Raw genomic sequence first — 19,615 nt, forward strand, 5'->3', positions numbered from 1 at the left:
ATATTCAATTTTTAGTCGAACGGAAAATAGTAGCGTGGCGTCAGACATTTTACAAAAACACTGGAATCTCGAAGAAACGAACGGAAAGAAAATGGCGAAGGAAAATCGCGTGGAAAATGGAGGCTCACGGACGGAGAACGGTGCAATGTATCGATACAAGTCAGCGTCAGATTACAGAAAACGAGGCTGATAGGGGGTGGAATATTTTCCAGCCGATGGTCACCAAACTAACTCTGTGCATTCCCGAAAATATATTAATCGAAATGGTTTTCAACGTGTACACCAAGAACGAATAATAAAATCAGGTTGTTGTAAAATAATTGTAAGTATATATTGGATGGAAAAACTGGGAAAATATCGTCCAAGCACGTGTTCTTTTATAAAAATCAGTCTTTCGTTAATTTGGAAAATGCTTGCGCGAATAATAACGATTAGAAATTCTTTCGATTTTATTAATAATTACAGCAGACTGATTCAATCCCCCCGGATTTAAGTAGTAATTACACGGGCATGGATCGATAGAGTTCTTCAGTCGCTTTTAATCCAAATTACATACACGTGGCTCAGATAAAGTATCTCCCTTTGATTTCATTACTGCGCCGTTGTATAACCGTGTCACGATTATTGCAAACCACGATTAACTCTCAGATAATTACGCGAAACAATAATTGGCAGCATTAAACGACGCGTAAGCAGCGAACCGATTAATTCATGCCGCGGTGGACCGTGTATCGATAATATTAAAAATCATCTGCACTCGTAATAAAATTATGGAATTTTACAGGTGTCTTCCCAAAGGATTCAAGCAGGTTTCAGTAAAGGTTGTATTTCGAAAAGATAGTTTGTGATCCGTAAATTATAATAAACATTCTATCGAAAAATTCCATTCGACATCCCCATAAAAACATGCAGAATCATTTATGTAACGAATCCAATCGCCACGTTAAAATCAAAACATCGAGGATGAAAGGGCGAGGTTCAACGAACATGGACGTAACGCAAAATTACACGAAGTAAATATCGAAATAATCTCTGGGGTGTAATAGTAACGAAGTATTTCGCCAACTCGCCGGAAAATTCTTCCAGTCACGGGACAGATAATCAATCTTCTCGAACCCCGATCGAGACGACGATTCTTTCCTGTTTGTTATTTCGCGGTGACAGCGTAGGCGATCGGACCCCCGTTGCAATTTCGATAGCCTCCGATCGAGAATTGTCGACAAACTTTGCAACAACAGTCGTAGAAACGAAGAAGAGCACACGAGGAGAAAACAGAGTTCCGAACTTACCAGCGAAGGCGTGACACCGGGGAGTCCACGGACGCTCGCGATCCGAAGTTCAAGGAACGCTGGGTCAGGTCGTCGTCGTCGCGGGGTAAAATGAAAAGAGAAACTGCCCGTAGAAATCCACCCTTCACTTGCACAGGTCTTCGTCGATCACTGATCGCGGTCGATCGAACGGATTCACAGAACAACGTTGACTCCGGCAACGGACCAACGCGTACGATCAAGTGCGCCGCGACGCCGCGTGTCGACTGAAGCCGTCGTTTTTCCTTCCGGTGGTTTCGACGGAAGGGGTGGGGGGATCCGTACGTCTGCCGAAACGGGACGCCATCTTCCCCCACCAGCTCGCGGCTACTCCCACCCTCGACCAGACGCAGTCCACCCCTACTACTCAACCCCTACTGGCGCGAACTCGACGCCACGTGGTGCGCAACCGTCGACCGGTCGACGCTCGCGACGCTTGGGCGTCGAACGGTCCAAACGTGTCCTTGATTTTACTTTTTCCTCGGGAGGGAGGGGTGGGCGCACAGCGATTATCCTCGACGATTCCAGAGATTTTTTAACGCAATAACGCGTGTCGGACGTTGGTGGTGTTATTTGATTCTCAGCTAAATTCTAGCTCTTTTCAAGGTGCGTTTATGGAGTGAGGAAAGAATATAGAAAATAGTTCTACTTTTCGAGAAAAATAGGGTCCTGTTATTATCATTTTAGCAGATATTTTTCGAAAAATATTGTAGACTTTCTTGGATTTACATTGAGATTGAATCGATATTTTCATAGTTAATTACCTGAAAATATTCTTTTACTTTCCTCGAGATAATTATTATTAACGGAATAGAAGTAGTAAGACGAAGACCAGAGCAGTCAAAATCCCTTCGTTAAAAAACCTAACCTCACAACAAGCGAGACTCCCTTCAGAATTCAGCGACCCGCGCCACAAGACTTAATCAACGAACAAAAAGGAGCACGACCGCGAGAGCATTCTATTCTGAAAAAGAGAAAAGAGGAACCAGTCCATGCGCCATTCGACTTCCGGTCCCGTGCGCAGGATACCAACCGTCCATCAACCTAGCAGCGTCCCTCGCCTGGAATTTTCGTTCAAATTCGATCGTACGTTGCCAACGCGTTGATTCTATTTTGTTTGGACCAGTATTTCCCACCCTTTTGTTGCATTTCGATGCTCCCAGCATAATAATCGACCGAATACAAGGCTTCAAGAATCTTTTTATAAGGTAATTTTGTATTCGTCTCGCGCAAACTGTCGCCCCAAATATGCATTCCTACTATCTACTATAAAAATGGTTTCCTTTTAATATCCTGTACTGTTTCCGGTTTAACATATTTTCCGGCATAAAAACTAGGATGAAGTTTCCTTTCATTCCTACGTATCATAAATTAGATTAATCCTCAAGAGTTAAAATTTTAACCCTTTGCACTTGACTGCCCCCCCCCCCTCCCCCCCCGCTCCTGAAGGAACATCCACCATAGAATTTGGATGTACCTTAAACGATATTATTGTTTTAAAATACATAATGTAAAAAAAGATATGTTTGCTCGAAGCATTTACTATCCATTTCGTAAGAAAGTGTGCTCGAGTTTTTGGTAGGCGATCGAAGAAAAGTAACCGAGTGTAAAGGGCTAAAAAATTGAACAGACTTTGTCCCTCGCGGTGTCCACCTTGCAAGGGTTAACAGAGAACGAAGTATTCCATTTTGTAGAAAGGTACCAAAAATCCGCGATCGCGCAATAACCGTCCATCAACGTCGCGAACGCGGCTCGTCTGGTGTTCTTGACTTTGGGGCGCGGATCAAAAACCTCGACTGTAAATGTCGGCTCCGTGGCATTGTGCGGCAAAACGCCGAAGCGGGAAACGTCGTCGTCGACGATGCAGCCGACGATCGATCGGGGTGCACCGTGTTCCGCGTGCAACGAGGATAAAGCGCTCGACCGGGTCCCAGGATGAACGAGGACGCGGGGGCGCGAATGCAACGGTGGTTCGAGGGTCGTGGATGGAGGACGAGGGGGGTGGACGCGTACAGGGGACGAAGAGAGAGCGAACCGGATAGGATTTTGCTCGTAAATTTCGGGTGCTGGGTTCACGGGCTGGCGAAGGTCAAGTGCTTGGCCCCGACTGCAACCACCGTGGCTCCGCAGATCGTCGTTCGCGGTCCGTGCACCGGGAAACGACGCGTTTTTCGCGTAATTCCCTAAAGTGCTTCCGCCAGATTATCCGCGAAACAACTTTTCCTGGCGGAGGCTCTAAGGTCGCGGTCTGGTCGTTCCGCGAGAATTCCGAACGGGGGTTGGTTACTGCTGATCGTAAAGAAAATCTGACGGGAATGTCTCGCGGCCCGCGTTAACCTTCACTGTAAAAGCGGAGTATATTGAACTCGGTTTGTTCAGGATTGGTCAAACGACGGGGTTTATGACGCGGACGTGACTCCCCCGCCATTTTTAAGATTAACATTATACGATTGGCCCACAGGGGGTGTTTTTTTCTTTTTAGTGGGTCGCAATTAATCGTGCCCACGATAATACGTTTTGTTCGAGATACTAAAAACCGGGTAGCTTTTTACGGCAGAAGCAGATATTAGTTATTCCGATATCGAAGGCAGCTTACATCGTAGTAAATCATCTTCTATTTAAGCTTTCGATAGCGAAGACAGGTTTATTAGATGGATTATTCCAATATCTGATATAATGTTTGCAAAACAGTCTATGGTGTACATTACGACAATAATTCTTTCATCGAGACTAAAATATGAACCTGAAACCGAAATCTTAAAAACTTCGACCATCGTACATGTTGTTACATGTTCCTATTTTTAATTAATACGTCGTTTCCGTGTTACAATACCCTCTCCACTCTAGGAGCTAATTAATCTCTGTAATGGAGTGTCACTCTTCCTCGTCAAAGCACACTAGGGACACGGTCGCCTTGTTGCCGAATAAAAAAGCCACTTTTACTTTTGTCGCGATAAAACACTATGACCCAGAAAATACTGTCCATTTGAAACCCTTAACTTAGGGGAGACCTGCTCGATGTGGTATGCCGCGAAGAACCCTCATTTACGAATAAATTCCACACCGCCGCCATAACATTGATCGCTTCTGTCAATCCACGACTAACTTCGGTAATAATGGAACGTAAATACTTTCGAGCTGTTCGAAACTATGTGAAACAAACTTCATATATTTTTAGTTCGTTTTCTAGTCTTTAATAGGAAATTGCTTGCTGTCGAAGGGTCCATGTAAGCTTCAAGTGATCCACGATAAATTTCACGTGCCCCACGATATAATTGAAATGATCCACGATGAATTTCGACCAATACACGTTAGTTTCGAGCGACCCTTATATAATGGAGGCAAACGAATAGCTTTTTAGCTGGTCCTGATAGGCTGTTGCTTGAAATACAAGCGCCCCTAAATCTAATTTGAGGGTCGTTGCCTTTTGGGATTTCGTCTCACGCGCGTGGAGAAGCAGCATGGCCGTACCGTTTGAGAAATGACCAATTTCGTGGGGATATCCAGGTTAACGTCCATTTGTCATGGTTATCAACGGACTATTTAGGCAGCAGGCGTTATGGCGACGGAGCCTACCCCTTGTCAGCGAACTCCACGAGGGAAAACACTGAATAATTTCACGAGAGGTCGTTTACCTCGGTGGAGGGCACCCCCGAACGTGGACGTTGACACTCGTGTATCACGAGATTCGAGGGACAACGAAAAGTAACGTTTATTGCAAAAGATACGAGCAATACAACGATTAAAAAGGGGGAACCGTCTATTTCTGGTTTTTTTATGAAGAGTTTTGATGTAAATATACGAGGGGTTCGAGTTATGTTCCTGTGTAGATACTCGAGGCCAAGAATCTAGGGACCCTTTTACAACTTTCGCGTATAATTTAAGTACGAACTCACTGTATACTGTATAGTATTTCTGTAGGTGGCCTTAAGCATCGCAGATAAGATTTGCTTCTGATTACCCTGTTTTTTTTTTTTACAGAAGTAGCTATTATAGAATATAATAAGAAAAAATATTCCAACTAAACAATAGTGGCTGAATTTACAGACTCCATTCTTTACGAATGTGAAAAGCCACGTTCCAAGATCTTAATGCAACGGTGACTTATAAAAACTCGTCGTCGACTACTAAATTTTCCAAAGATCAATACCGAACCTACATTTCTCAGAGGTCCATTGTTATAATGTTTTTCCAATGTAAGGCAGTTCCTAGCGATTCCAACACAAACATTCTCCTCGCGTATGTGGCCGAGCAAACACGTCCGTATACGGAGAAGTTGGGCATAAGAGTTATCGTTATAAATCTTGACCTTTTTCATACCTCGACCATTGGTGTGATTTAAGAGGAGATTCCAGCGGATTCTGGTAAACGTTCGAGCTAGGAAGTATGCGCGTGGAGGGAATAGCTATCAGCTGTCGGCAAGATTTCAGCCACTTCCGAACTTCCGATCGACTCTACTCGCAAAACTTCACGTTTCGAAAGTTGCTCGATAGCTTTGCAAGTAAAAATAGTTGCTGGAAAAAATTCGCGAAATTATTGAGCTTCGGAACCACCCAAGATTGGATCCACCTTCCCTCTTCTGGATACATTTCAAACCCCTTTACGTTCGATACTGGCCGATGGAATCGCAAATCGTGTATGCCCGCGGCGAATCGCGAAAAATTTGCATACATATACGAAACCAAGGTTGTCATTTACAACCAACCGATATTAAGCGAATCCAAAAGATAAATTGTACCGCGCTCGGAACAACAGGATATTGCTTTTACAATTCGTGCTATAAAAACGATATTTACCCGTTCCGCCATGCTTTTTGCCCCCGCGTGGCCCTTGGAATTTTTGCAATAACGCGCGATCCATATTTTAGCTGTACCCGTCGCGTATTGTTCCAGCGCTTATCCATACATCTGTTAAAACGTGCAATGAAAATGTAAATTTTAGCAAGAAATTCTGAATCGAATTAAAAATCGATCAATGCGGAGAAATTGTCCCCCGTCTTGCAGTGTTATCGTTTTATTTTTAAACATATTTCGGTGTACAATCAAGGGAACCACGATCACAGACGACATAGGCAACGTTCACGCCGGTTGCAAATGAAAAGAGATTATATTTTAGAAATTTGTCATCGTACCGTTCAATTTTGTCTGAGGAATACAATTCTCAATTATCACGAAAGGACGTAAAATCGATGAATTTAGGGCTACGATTGCGTCCCGTCGTCGCCTTTTTTTTCCTCGTCTTCGTCGGTTTCGTTGTCGTCGACGGACAAATCCGAGCCATCCGAGCCCCCCTTCGTGGTCTTTTTCGCATTATCCAAAGGGTTCGAACGTTCGTTTTCATCGTCCCTGTTCGCGTTCTCGGAATTGTCTTTGATATCCTCCTGGTCGTCGAACTCCTCGTAATCGTTGTCCTCAACTATTTCCTCGCCGTCCGACCTGACGTTTCACATTCAAACGTATTCGCCATTCAGATAATTGTTTACCACCTTGCATTATCTATCGCGAAAGTAGAACGACGATTGAACGCATTGTGCACCGTCTACGCTAATGGAACCAAACCGAGCTTTCGATCTACTTTGCGTTTGGATAATAGTTCTCGAATAATTCATGGAATCAATTCAAAATAATATTAAATTCACAATGTGTGTAAACTATCCAAAAATAATATGAATATATTCGCGTTAAAATGGTTCTAACAAAATGGTGGACCTAGAATCCTGAAAAGAGGCAAGTTTGAACGATTCTCAACTCGTTTGAGAATTCTTTTTTGCTGGAAATAAATGGGTGATAAAATTCGTCGATTTTACACGTGGATTATGGGCTTTCCACTAAAATTTATGTATTCGAATTACCCTCTGCGCCTCCTGCTGCTGCGTCTTCGAGACCTTCGACGCCTGCTGGAGCCGCTCCTCGATCTCCTCCGCCTTTTGCGACTCCTTCTTCGTCGCCTGGCTTCCTGCACGCCGTAATCTCCGAACCTAATCGGCGTTTGACGTCGAGTTCTGTCCCTGTCCTGGGAGACCGCTCTGTCAGAGTTCCTGGCTTTGCTCATATAATTCCCATCGTTCATGAGATCCGACGAGACGCGTAGAACTCTGTACGCGGCGTCCTTCGGGATCAAGTATCCAGACTCCACCCCGAAGTCCAACGCTTTCTGGATGTACTGTTTAATCTTCTGCATACCTGCAAAGCGAGCAAACGTAATTATACGCGGTCATGCGAACTAAACAGCCCGGTTCTTTGAGTTAAAAATAACAGAGATATCGATTTCTAAAAATGACGTTTCCTGATGTAAACCTGATCTCAAAGGCAATTTTTAGACTGGAATAATTAAGCCAAACACCTTGGGGGGGTGTCTGGCGCGGGACGACCAAGAGTTTGGTTCAATATGTTGTACAGAGCTCTAGTGGATGCAAATTCAATTGATCGCTGAAGGCTATTCGGGGCTCAACCCCAGCTGTTTAGCTACTCCTCTTTATCTCCCGCCTCGAATTTACAACCACCGTTTCTGAAACGCGGAGGCCCTTGGAAATTCGGTAGAAGGTACATTAATTCGTCAACAAACTCCCGAGGGCTTTTCACGTGGGCCCAAACGGCGAATAAAAGCTCGTACAAAGGAAATTTTGATAATTATAGAATTTGTCTCTTCGAACGGATGTTAATGCGAAAAAATGTTACTTCTTTCCCTCTTGGTATGGATTATAAGGCACCCCTGGGGGCTGCGCCCTGTACTTTGGGAAACACTGCCGTAGACCGAGCCATTAATTAACTCAAACATCATTTTATACTTACTCAAACACGACGACCAAAGAAACATTTCTACAAGGATTGCTAACAAATTTTCCCGTAAAATATAATATCGAATAATACTAGAAGAGCTTGAAAGGACACTGATTTTTTAACATTTTAAGACTCGTAAACTGTCGTTGAATGGTCCTGGTTATCCTCACTTTTGCTTTTGCTGTGCACGCAGGACGGAGTCTGCTCTCTGGTGGTTGGTCGACGTTTCACGCGATGGATCTTGGAATTCTTTTTCGCGTCCCGTCGTTTATTGGCCATATTTCTGCCGGCGTTGGAATCTAGAGAATCCAAAACTTCTACGCGACGTTTCTGTCGATGGCAAAACCGGCACTTCGTTTCGGCGGCATTCGACGCCCCTTCGCTGTTCTCCCTGGCACCCAGGTAGAGAAACTTGTACACCAGCTCGGGGATGTTTGGTTTACGACGACGGACCTCTGAAACGCAATAAATTTTGTATCAACGGTTGGCACGCCACTCGTTCCCCCCCTCACGCGCCTCCCCCAGAGAACTTCGTGATGACTTTCAATTCAAACTTTCCAACTTTCCGCGCCCTCCTCGCGATATACGCGACCGATTCGTTTCTCTCTTTACTTAGGTTTAAATAAAAACGTTAAAAGCCACGACGCTTGGAAATCTTTCAAATTACGTTTTACAGAGGCTGAATCAATATCGAATGAAATTTGTTGGAGAAAGATAACGTAATGTATAGTAGTTAACATGAATGGCGCAATAATAGTATTCGACGTCAGAGTTCGAAGAAACTAGGGATGAGGTCAAGGAGTAACGCGAAGTGCTGCAAACGTGGGTGTCCCTTGATAAATATACATCGAAAAAGGACATCCAAGCATCGGATGGATAATTTTATCGAACGGGGTTTCGTAGACGCGACCTTGGAACGTTTAGTTTGCAAAAATTACGATCCTGGTCGCGGAAGTAACTCGACGATTACGATAACGAAGCTGAACGTAGTTCAGCGAAATGAAATTCGCCATTGTTCCATCGGGAAATAGTTAAGACCGTCTTTTTAATTACATCGCGCTGCTACCAACGTTGGAATTTAATTAGTTTGGATGAGTTTTCGAATTTGTCGTTTCATAACCCCTAGCTAGAAACGGAAGGCTGTCGTCGTTTTTAGCAAATTGGAATTCGATATTATTCTTTTAAACCGAAGAATACGACGTTGTCTCGAAGTTTAAAAATTCTGTATATATATAAAAAATTTAACCAAGTTAGAAAGGGAGACTCGAAGCAGTGTCGTATTAAAATTAAATTTTTTCTCAATTTCTTTTCAAGATGATGGACTCACTCATCTTGTGATGGCTTCGCGTACGAGGTTGTCTCTTTACAGGGGCCATTTTGTGCTTACTGTTGGATCCGTGATCTCTCTGGACCAGTCACCCGGTGGACGTTGATTCAGAGGGGCTGCGTCGGATGTCCGGGTTTTTTTCTAGGTTTTTGATCGGTCGTAGCACGAAATTTTGTCAGCGAATTTCCAGAACATTGATGAAAAAGAAGAGGGACAGGACCGGCGATGCCAATCCGTCGACGTCTTTCTTCTTTCTTCTGTTTTCTTCCATCGAAACAAAGAATCCTCGTTCGATATTTCTCGTAAAGTAGGCATTGATTTCTGTTACCAAGGGAGAAAAAATTGAAGGCTGAACGTTCCTTGCAAATAAAAATCGTCAAAAATTTTCCACGTACGAGTAAAAGAAAAATTTCTACGTGGCACTCGAGAGGTCCATCCTCTTATCTCGAGATTTTTTTTTCCGTCCGTTGACCTGCCCTCTGGAGATCGACGGAGGCGACTTCCGGCTCATGAAACCACGTCGATCGGAGTCACGTGACCTATAGAAATTGATGAGATCGTTCGCCACGATTCGGGAGTCGCCTCTATCGACCTATACCGTGCACAGAATGTTTGATAGCAACACGAAACTCGAGATATTGCCGATATGAATCTCGCCGTACGATCTACTTACATGGTTGGATGGACTTCGACATCGATTTTACAGACTCGGGGTCCGACTCCCTAGATTCTAGAGTAATAAAAATCACTGACACACAACCGTTGCCTGGTATTTCAGCCGAATTTATTGCACAGCGAATCCAATTTTAAATTTCTCAAAACATACATAATGTAGACGCGTATAAAATAAAGGAAACGGATAGAAAAGCGTGCCGTTAATCTACGGTCTCGTTGACGCCCTTGTCGCGATCGTCGTTCGGAGATTCCAATTTCTCGTCGACTTCTCGCGCCGGATTTCCGGGTGCTTCATCTACGTCTTGCTGAAGATCCTCCTGACTGGACGCCGATTTTCGTCGCTCCGTCACCGTTCTCTCATTAGGTTCGTTATCGCTCGACTTGACGCTACCCTCGTCGTCGTCCGTTAAATCTTGACGATCCTGTCTGGCGCTATCCTCGTATTTATCCTTTACGTTTTTGTACGGGGACTTCGTCGCTCGACTCTTGCGACTCCCCCTTTCCTCGATCGTGTCGTTTTTCTGCCTGCTACGCGTCTCCCTTACAATCCTCCTGGCGTTCTCCCGTTTGTTCGCCGGGGCAACAAGCTTCTGAGACACCCTCCTATTTCTGAAACGCGCAATCACGAAAGGAACCATTATTTAAATTGATTCGTGGCGCTTACATTTACGTTCTAAGTCACCCTTAACTTCGAGTATTTAAGAGTTTCGGTTATTACTTCTTCCCAGCGGCATTGTTTTTCTTGGCTCCCGTTTGTTTCTTCTTTGTTCGACCCGGGGTCGCGGCCATCTTTTTAGGATTCATGTACGCGAGTTTCAGATGAGTTTCTGGTTTCTTCGACGCGGAGGTTCTTCTTCGTTTCCGCGGGACTGCCGGTTCGGGCGATTCCTCCCGACGAGGCTTCTTCTTCGTGATCAAGGGCGGGGTTCCCCGACGACGCTCCCTCCGATCGACGAACGGAAGGTCCTCCTCGCCCTTTCGAGCCCTCCTCCGTTTCCTGCGCGACTCGGGATCGCTTCTCCTCGATTCCACCAGCGTCGGGGACACGCGAATTACTTGACCCTGCGGATCCGTCGGGATTAGGTAACCCGATTTCACGCCGAACGATAACGCCTTGCGGATATACTTCTTGGCTTGTCGCTTGCCTGCTGGGGAACGTTGATTTTAATCAAAGGTTCTGGGTTAGTATCCTCGGGATTTACGGATTTATCTGAGATTTCTCTTAAAGGCACCCTTCCGTGTCAATAACAGGGCACAGTGTGTGTTATATGCGAGTATATGGATTTACGTAGTGATTTATTGGTCAACGGTGATCAACAATGGTTAACATCAAGGTGTTAGTGGTATAGTGAGGTGGTCAACTGTGTCTCGCGATCCACCTCTGGCCATTGTTGACCACTGCAGACCACTGGTAAGAGCTATCATACATGGAACTCTGAACGTATCGAGTGCATTAAGAACTCTGCATACGTCTGAACGTTTCAATTAATTTGGGGATAAGGGTACACGTGAATTTTTACCTTCCTCGATGCCCGCCCTGATGTAATTGTTGATGATCTGCACGAGAGATTTTTTTTTCAGTAGCGACCTGGTATTATCGATCGAGCTGCCCAACGTAATCGGTTCCACGGAGATATTTGATACGCTACTGTTCTCAGAACCCGTGGCCCTCGAGCTATTTGTGGCGTCCATCACCCTGGACAGGTTCTCCATAGACGTTGCTACGGATTTTGTGTACTCGGACTCCCCGATGGATTCCGTGCTCTCACGAAGGGAAGAAGTATCGTACAAGGGCTCTCGACGATTTTGATATTCCCGCATTTTTCCGCGGTATCGATCCCTGTCTCTAGAAATTCTATTCCGTCCGCGATCTGAAACAACATTCCACGCTTACGAGTCCACCCTCCAACTCCAGGATCTTTTTAAAAATCAAAATCACGTTCTCTATATCATCGAATAAAATGCAATTGAGAACATTCATGACATAATTATTTGTTTAGTTGAAAATCTGATGCACTTCTTAAACGATGGAGAGTGGTAAACTATGCAAGTGTTATTCAGTGTTTGTCATATATTTATACTTAGCTTTACCAACGAAAGTTCCGAAACAACTGTTCTCATGGAACTTTCATAAAACTTCTAATACGCTTGTTCCGCGAGGAAAAGTTTGTAAAATAATTCTTAAAGCGTAGGTTTTAAAGAAAGATTACGAGCTCGAATAAAATAAATAGAGAAGTTAACCGTTCTATAATATTTTTCATTCCAAATAAGAATCTAATATCGATACACTCGTGTTTGATGTAATTCAAATTGAATCGAGATTCATCGAAGTGCTTTCGTGGCCAGGTATCATGTAACGTTAACGCAGCGGAAAATGATTTCCATGAGAACGGAAATCGTATTAAATATCAGTACGGACCGGCAGAAATGTAATAAAGCCAATTTCTCTGTTAACAATTGCTCCATTGTAAGCTCGCGAAAGAAGTATCTATCTCTAGTCGGTTTCTTTGTGCTTCGCGACGCTTTCACGAAGGAAACTCAATTTTCTTTTCTTCTTAAACGCGGCACATAAAACATTTCGGCCATGAAAGAAACATTAACCACTCGGATGATTAAAATTCCCTCGACAATTAGCTTCCGCGCGACGAAGGCGAGAAACTTTCGACGTTAAGAAGAAAATCAATGCGTTCACCGAGTCCTTTCACGACGGTGCCCGTCTCACCCCATCGAATGCAACCCCATTAGAGTTCGAACGAAGCTAATTGTTTTTGCATTTCCCGTGCGGAAATCGACTGTCCGTCGGTGCTCTGAAATTATTTCGAGAGCCACGGATAAAATGCGGTACCTTGGTTATGTTTATCGGCGTTCAACAGTCTGTAGACCAATTCTGGCACGTCAAAAGGCTGCCGGGTCTGCGCTCGACGTGGAAGCTCTGGCTGTTTACGATGTTGTCGATAGGAATAACGTGGCTCTGTTGTACGTTCCTTCTCGAACGAGCCTCTCGTCTTCCTCCTCGGTGGCGCCATTATTCGGTAATGGTATTTCTTTTCCTTTCCCGTGACGAGATCTGTTCCGGAAGCAGCGGGATCACAGTCGGCGCCGGAAAACGGAAAACGTCCGATTTTCTCCGTACCTTGTCATTAATAACACCGATCAATCAAACAATGAATGCTTCCTTCGTTATTGTTTCAAATATTTCTATTTTAGAAATTACGAAATTGTAATTTCACATTCCATCGCGATCGTTGCAAATATTTTGTGTAAAATTGTATTCGTTATCTCGATTCTGGGTATTCTAGTATTCAGTTTGGTAATTTTTAAAATGGTCGAAATTGAATTTTGAAATTTTTCACTAGATCAGGGAATTCAAGCTTGTAGGTTTATTAGTTCCACAACTTTTGGTATCGATGTTATGTTTCGCAAATTCCCATAATCGTGTTAGATTTCCACAACACTCCATCATTGTATTTCCTAACACTGGTATCGTCGGTGTCGAGTTCCACGACCCTGAGGAAGTTTTAAGGGTTTTCAGTATCGGGTTTCATAAATTCGGGCCGTTGCTCTCGGACCTTGCAACTTTCGTGTCGTCGATATCGTGTTTCACGAACTTGAACTCATTAGTATTGTACGTCGCAACTCTCGGGTCGTTTCTATCGAGTTCCGTAATCCAAGTACCCTAATTCATAGTTTCCATAATTCTCTATACATAAATCAACCGTTCGAAAATAACAGTTCAACCGATAGACCACACATTATATCTTCAGTAATCTTCTTCAATGTTATTCGTACGAATATTTCAATTTCTATAAGATAAAGAGTATCGACTGCTTCAGTCTCGGAAAGTCCAAAATGGCGGTTAACGCGCCATCGAGGATCGTTTCCATAAAACTCCCCCGTCCGCGGAAACGGCAAGTTGCCGGAACTTTTTCGACGAATTCGAACTTAACAGGTGTCGCGGAAGTTTCCCGGATGGCGGGTTTTTGCCGTGCGCACCGCAGACGACGATTTATCGTAGTTTGATCGTTGTTGGAGGAGTTGGCCAACTGCTCGACCTCGAGAGATCGCCGCTCGTTTGCCTTTTTCGGACCGGCTCTGTATCGATTACCAACTCCCCACGTTGTCGTTTTGCGGACGGGAAACTTTCGAGCGTCGTCCTTGACTTTGCGGAAGCCACCCTCCTCCCCCGCGGATTCGGTGTTCTTTTCGCTCGGCTGGCCACGGAGGAGAACCGCGGCACCGTGAATGGCCAGCTTCTGGGATTATCGCGGATTTCCGGTTCGGAGCCACTCCGGAGCACCGTCGTTCGATAAAACTTAGCCCCTGGAGGACCGTGCATCCTTTAATTCTCTGCTGGGAAATTCAAAACTCTTTTTCTCACCCCGCACACCATCTACTTTGCAATTTCAATTCGTTGATTACATTTTGGAAAATTTTTCATGGTCCATTCGGGGGCAGAAACGAGTACTGGAAATATTTATTTAAAAAATCGTTGGCCCAAAATTTACGGTGTTAGTTTCACGAATTCTCAAATACAACTTCACCCCTATATTCTCGAACGAAATGACTTCAAGCTTCTTGACAGCTTTTAGATAGACCTCTACTACTTATCGTCGAAAATTCATGGAAATAACTTCGCGAGTTTTGAAATAAAATTTTAAGGGCACTTTTCCCCGAATGATCCTCGAATGACACCGATAATTTTAGCGTGAAAATTTTCGTGACCCTCGCTACCCTTTCCGACAGAGGCTGGACGTTTCTGGATATTTGAAGAAACGTTTCTGTGGGTGTGTGGATCCGTTGACCAGGATTCGGTGGACAGAAAGGACCTGTGGTCCGTAATCCGCCGCAAACGTCCCGAATTTAAGCAGCGTCGGCGAAGGGGACGCGGCAACCTTGAATCCACTTTCTTTTATATCCGCCATTCCGAAGCTGAACGATTCGGTGAGCGGCCATTCGTGAGGTAACGCGCGTACCGAAGGATAGGTGGCAATACAGACGGGAAAAGTATGCCGTGATCGCGAACGAACGCAATGTCCCGTGGTAATGTCTTCCCTCCACTCTTGGAATCGTAAACTCGGGGTCCTGCAGGTGAAGAACGACGAACTAAGGGGGTGCCTCCGAGCGTAGGAATCCCCGTGGGACGCTTTACTTTCAACGCCAAAGGCACTAAACGACGGCCACGTTTCTTTCTTAAGGTCGTTGCTTGCGTCTGGGAAGTTACAGAAATGGGTCAACCATCGAGGATTCCTCCAATCACCGATTCCTTTGCTCTAACAATAACCCTTATATTAACTATCGCAAATAATATCACCCTTCGCCTTGGTGACACCCACCATTCTTTTTTTCGTTTTTATCCCCACTTAAAAGTCAAAATCCTCCTGGACTCTTTTAGTCCCAATTTTGACAAACTTTGAGTTTCAAAATTGATGAGTCTATCGTCAACTAGGTCTTCATCTTCTTCTAAACAGAATTTTTATTTAACAAGGAAGGATCGTGAATGGGGGATAGAAAGGATTTATCAACAATGTAGAAAAGAGTAGATTTTAAATTTCATAAGGAACGTCAGAATCCTCCTGGAGTTTTTAAATCCCAATTCTAGCAAATTTTTAATTTCAAGATGAACGATTTTTAATTGTCTAAGTTCCCATCTTCTCTCAAATTTCTCAATATTATACAAGTATCGTGAATTGGTTATAAAAAAGATTTACCACCGATTTGAAATACTAAATTTAAAAAGAAGTATGTGTACAATTAAAAATCGTATAGGTTCAGTTTGTTTACCAAACGCCGGAAGGAAGGCACCGATTGGAACCGATTGATTAAAAGTTTGAAAATCCGAGCACACCCCCGGTAACGTAATTGTCTCTATTTGATAGAGAATATTTCAAACACCCCGACGCCGCGGCGGAATACCAAAATAAATCGATAACGAATTTTTATTCGACAGGCGCTACGGGTTCTGCGTCGAACCACGCACAATTTGAATTACAAAATCCTCGCCCTGGACGTGCAAGGGTGAGTCTCGTGACGGTTAATTCACGACCGGGGCGCAAACCCTATCAAGTCCTCGCTGATTTATTGCACACTTGTGGCGCGAACTTTGCCTCGAGATTCAAGGACAGTCGCGATACATGGACGGGGAGTCAAGTTCAATTACTCTTCAATCTACCTGAATGGCCGTCGAGGAGAAAACTGGCCGCCATCGATAGCTTTATTGCCCCTGGAAAATCTAAGCGGAGATTCCTCCAGAATAATTCACGGTGCTTAAAAAATACTCGTCGATACTTCAGAAAGATCTGCCTATTAAAATTATTGCTTTGCTTTTCGAATTGAAATGTTCAAAATGTCCATGTCCCAATTTACAAATAAAATGGAATCTACTCTGGTAATTCAATATTTTTAAGCATACTGTTCGAAAATAAAATTTGCCCACATTTGCAAGAGTCATCGAACTTCGTAATTTTCTGTTAAGCCACGGGATATAAAATAAAACAGAGACTGCAATATTTATATATCTAGGTGCATAGGTGTATTTTGTCAAAAAAATAATAGAATATTATCGTTAGTTGAAGATAAGAGTGTATTTTAAATCACAAGAGTTATATTTTATTTAAATTTAAGCCCGAAGCAGAGCGAACGTGACCAAACACCCTTCAGTCTATTAGCTGCGAACTATTATAATCGAGCTTTAACTTTCGGTGGTAACGCTAGTGAAAGATACACTAAACAGAGCAACTGAGAAAATTGAACAAGTTTGTCAGATAATTCGGAGCAGCTGCGTAGCTGCGCTTACAAGCTCTCATTGTTAAGCTTGAGGGTCCTCAAGGCACATTTTCCGCTCGCCTAATCGACTCCATCTTTTAATCACGAACCATTATAAAGAATTCTGTGAACAGAAAACGAGGACCATTTCTATGCTTGGCCTCGAGAATTTGGGTGTTTTTAATTCTATATTATTTGTTAATAAAACGAATTGAAAAGAGAATAGAACACAGAGGTCGCGGACTCGATTTCCTTGAGTCGCGTAATAAAGCACGGTTCCCATCGTGCTGGATGACCCGTTAGGCAGCGGAGAAGCAAACGTAATGACAGGAGCGCGACGCGAGAACGTCGTTAAACAACGATCTCAATTACAGCCTCCCATTTAATTACGCGAAGGATGTTTGTAAGTGTTACGGACCCGCAACGGTTTACCTCGTTACCCGTAGTCCAGAATGGGATTGTAAGTCGACGCCTAAATTACAGCGTGACGACTGCAGATCGGTAAATGGGTGGTTTTTAATTAACTCTTTGTTTCGATAGTTGATGAACCCTGTGTGGGTTTGCAAATGCTGGTTTCAAAAGGATCTCCAGTGGATTCGAGTAAATCCTCACTCGATTTTCTTTGAAATTTTTCTACATTTTTATATCGATGCTCCTGATATATCATTTTTTATCTTCGTTTATAACTTACTACTCGAAGATATCGACAAGAAAAGAAACTCTTCCGATTTTTATAAAGATGAAACATTCTTTGTTTTAATATACCATCCTTCGTTGTTTAAATTATCTTGAAATATATTATCAGACTGAGTCACGTATTTTCTTTAGTCAGTGATTTTTAAAAACAGTTCAATGCCCGCGTACCATATTCGTAACCATTATTACAGTTTCGATACACGGACCATTGTTGAATTTTCTATTTCATATACTCCCGAAGCATTATAAATACACTTTTATCCCGTAGTTCGAACATCGATCCGCGAAAAAGGAGAACAGAGACAGTCGTTGCGTCCTCGAGGTCTCCGGATTCTAGCGAAACGTTTAGAAATGGAAATTAAGAAACAGCTCTCTCGATCAAACGGGAATAGTTCAATTAAAATTTTACGGTCCATGCGTTTTTATCAATTCAGACCGTTCGAAGTAGTGTGTCGTCGTCGAAGCGAGACTTTTTATTTCTAGTCTCCATTGTCATTCGATTGCGAGCTCGGTGATCAGTGCTGGCGACACCATTTATATTCGACTTTTACAAACGTCTGAGAGGAACGAGAGACTCGAGAAAATTCGTATATTTTCCACTCTTCGTTTAGTATTAATCCCCTCATGTGGAGGATAAATCGACCAGTAAAAATATTGTAAAACGTTTTGAGATGAAAGTTTGCTTTGGTGAGGTGACTTTTCTAATAATTAATGGTCTTCTAAAAACACTCGAATTTTGATTATCACTTCTGCAATTTAAGTTAGGCGTGAATATATTATAGAATTAAATATTTCACAACGAATAGAAAACTGTTTCTATCTCATTAATAATTATTAAAAACATCTTTGTACGAGACGAGAAACGTTTCCTCAAAGTTCACCAAAGTTCTCTCGTTAGCACGAGATTACAACCAAATCCAAATGATTCGTTTCGGAGAAGTAATCGAAAAGCAAAGCGGAACAAATACCGCTATTATTTATTAAATAATCCGTATCGCACGAAGTCGCGCCTTTCCCTGCATCGAATTTTCAATAACAGAAATACGCGTGAAACGTTTTGCACAGCCAATTTCACGGTTATCAAACGCGTTATACGTCCACCCAAATCCACACGGTTCTTGCAACAACAAAAATACCGCGTTTCCAAAAGTGAGCATCCCAGAAACCAAGTACAGTGTTAATTGTATCTCATTAAAACTTCGCCTTAGGAATTCCTCCGTTATCCCGTCAGCGACGTACGTTGGGGATTCCCGGTTTTAAGAAAAACTTCATTTGCATACCAGTGTCGCCCTGCCGCCAGTATTTCGTCTTTGAATGAATCCCCCGTCACGCTTCCGGGTTCCTCGTCCCGCAGGAAACGGGAAACAGGAAGGAAACGGTATATTTACCACCAGCCACGCCCTTTTTTGCGGCGCGCAAAAGCCTGACGCCTCGAGGTGGCTCCTGCAACGAGAAACAACAGTTTCAGCGACTCGTTTTAAACGAGGGATTAATCTTTGGAAAAAATATTTTTCTATTTCCAGTTATTTATAAAATAGGTCCAACTTAAATTTTCTACACCTTACTTACCCTCCAATTATATCGATGCTTATGCAGTTCTCTTACCTAACAGTGATACAAATTTTGTTAGGTTTCTCGTTAATATAAGTAGAAAGTAAACCTTTCAATCTCGCCAATCGATTAAATCTCGGTCCAGCTTCTACTATTTCTGTAATTTCTAATAAACGACGTATGGAGGACGTTTCCGCCTGCCTGGGGGATCCTTTCTGGAATCCGCGATAAAGGCAGGCACGGTCTCTAGAACGTGACGTTCGTCAGCTCCTGTTCAAGGACACCGTCTCTTTGAAGTGACGTTTATTTCGCAACTTTTCTTCCCTGCGACTGTGGGCTACCCTTTCTTTGACACTGAGCTGCAGTATTCGTTGCATCGAGACACGATTAAATTTTTCATTTGCGTTTTTTGTTCGAATGCATTCCGTTCCACTGTGACGTGCTCGCGTCGAAGGTCTTCTCTCTCGATTTAAACAAACGCCGTCTGATGCGTCCTTGATCGGGTGAAAGGATTTTCA

General features: G+C 43.4%; 2 protein-coding genes across 2 annotated transcripts; both read right to left on the reverse strand.

Moving 5' to 3' along the window:
* Positions 1-6,507: 6,507 nt before the first annotated feature.
* LOC122398951 (peptidyl-prolyl cis-trans isomerase G-like) lies at positions 6,508-9,462 on the reverse strand. Its single transcript, XM_043399221.1, has 4 exons — positions 9,414-9,462; positions 8,253-8,541; positions 7,159-7,491; positions 6,508-6,742 (listed from the first exon to the last, which is right to left on the reverse strand). Exons 1-4 carry the CDS (start codon positions 9,460-9,462, stop codon positions 6,508-6,510), a joined length of 906 nt encoding a protein of 301 aa, XP_043255156.1.
* An 826-nt stretch (positions 9,463-10,288) lies between these two features.
* LOC122398952 (neurofilament heavy polypeptide-like) lies at positions 10,289-13,114 on the reverse strand. The gene is given in 4 exon segments (XM_043399222.1): positions 10,289-10,697; positions 10,807-11,233; positions 11,609-11,928; positions 12,882-13,114. Coding segments are annotated over 4 exon segments (1,389 nt in total).
* Between the last annotated feature and the right edge of the window lie 6,501 nt (positions 13,115-19,615).

This window comes from Colletes gigas, unplaced genomic scaffold (genome assembly GCF_013123115.1).
Source record: "Colletes gigas isolate AHSC1104 unplaced genomic scaffold, ASM1312311v1 Colletes_gigas_Sc00012, whole genome shotgun sequence".
Lineage (NCBI taxonomy): Eukaryota > Metazoa > Arthropoda > Insecta > Hymenoptera > Colletidae > Colletes > Colletes gigas.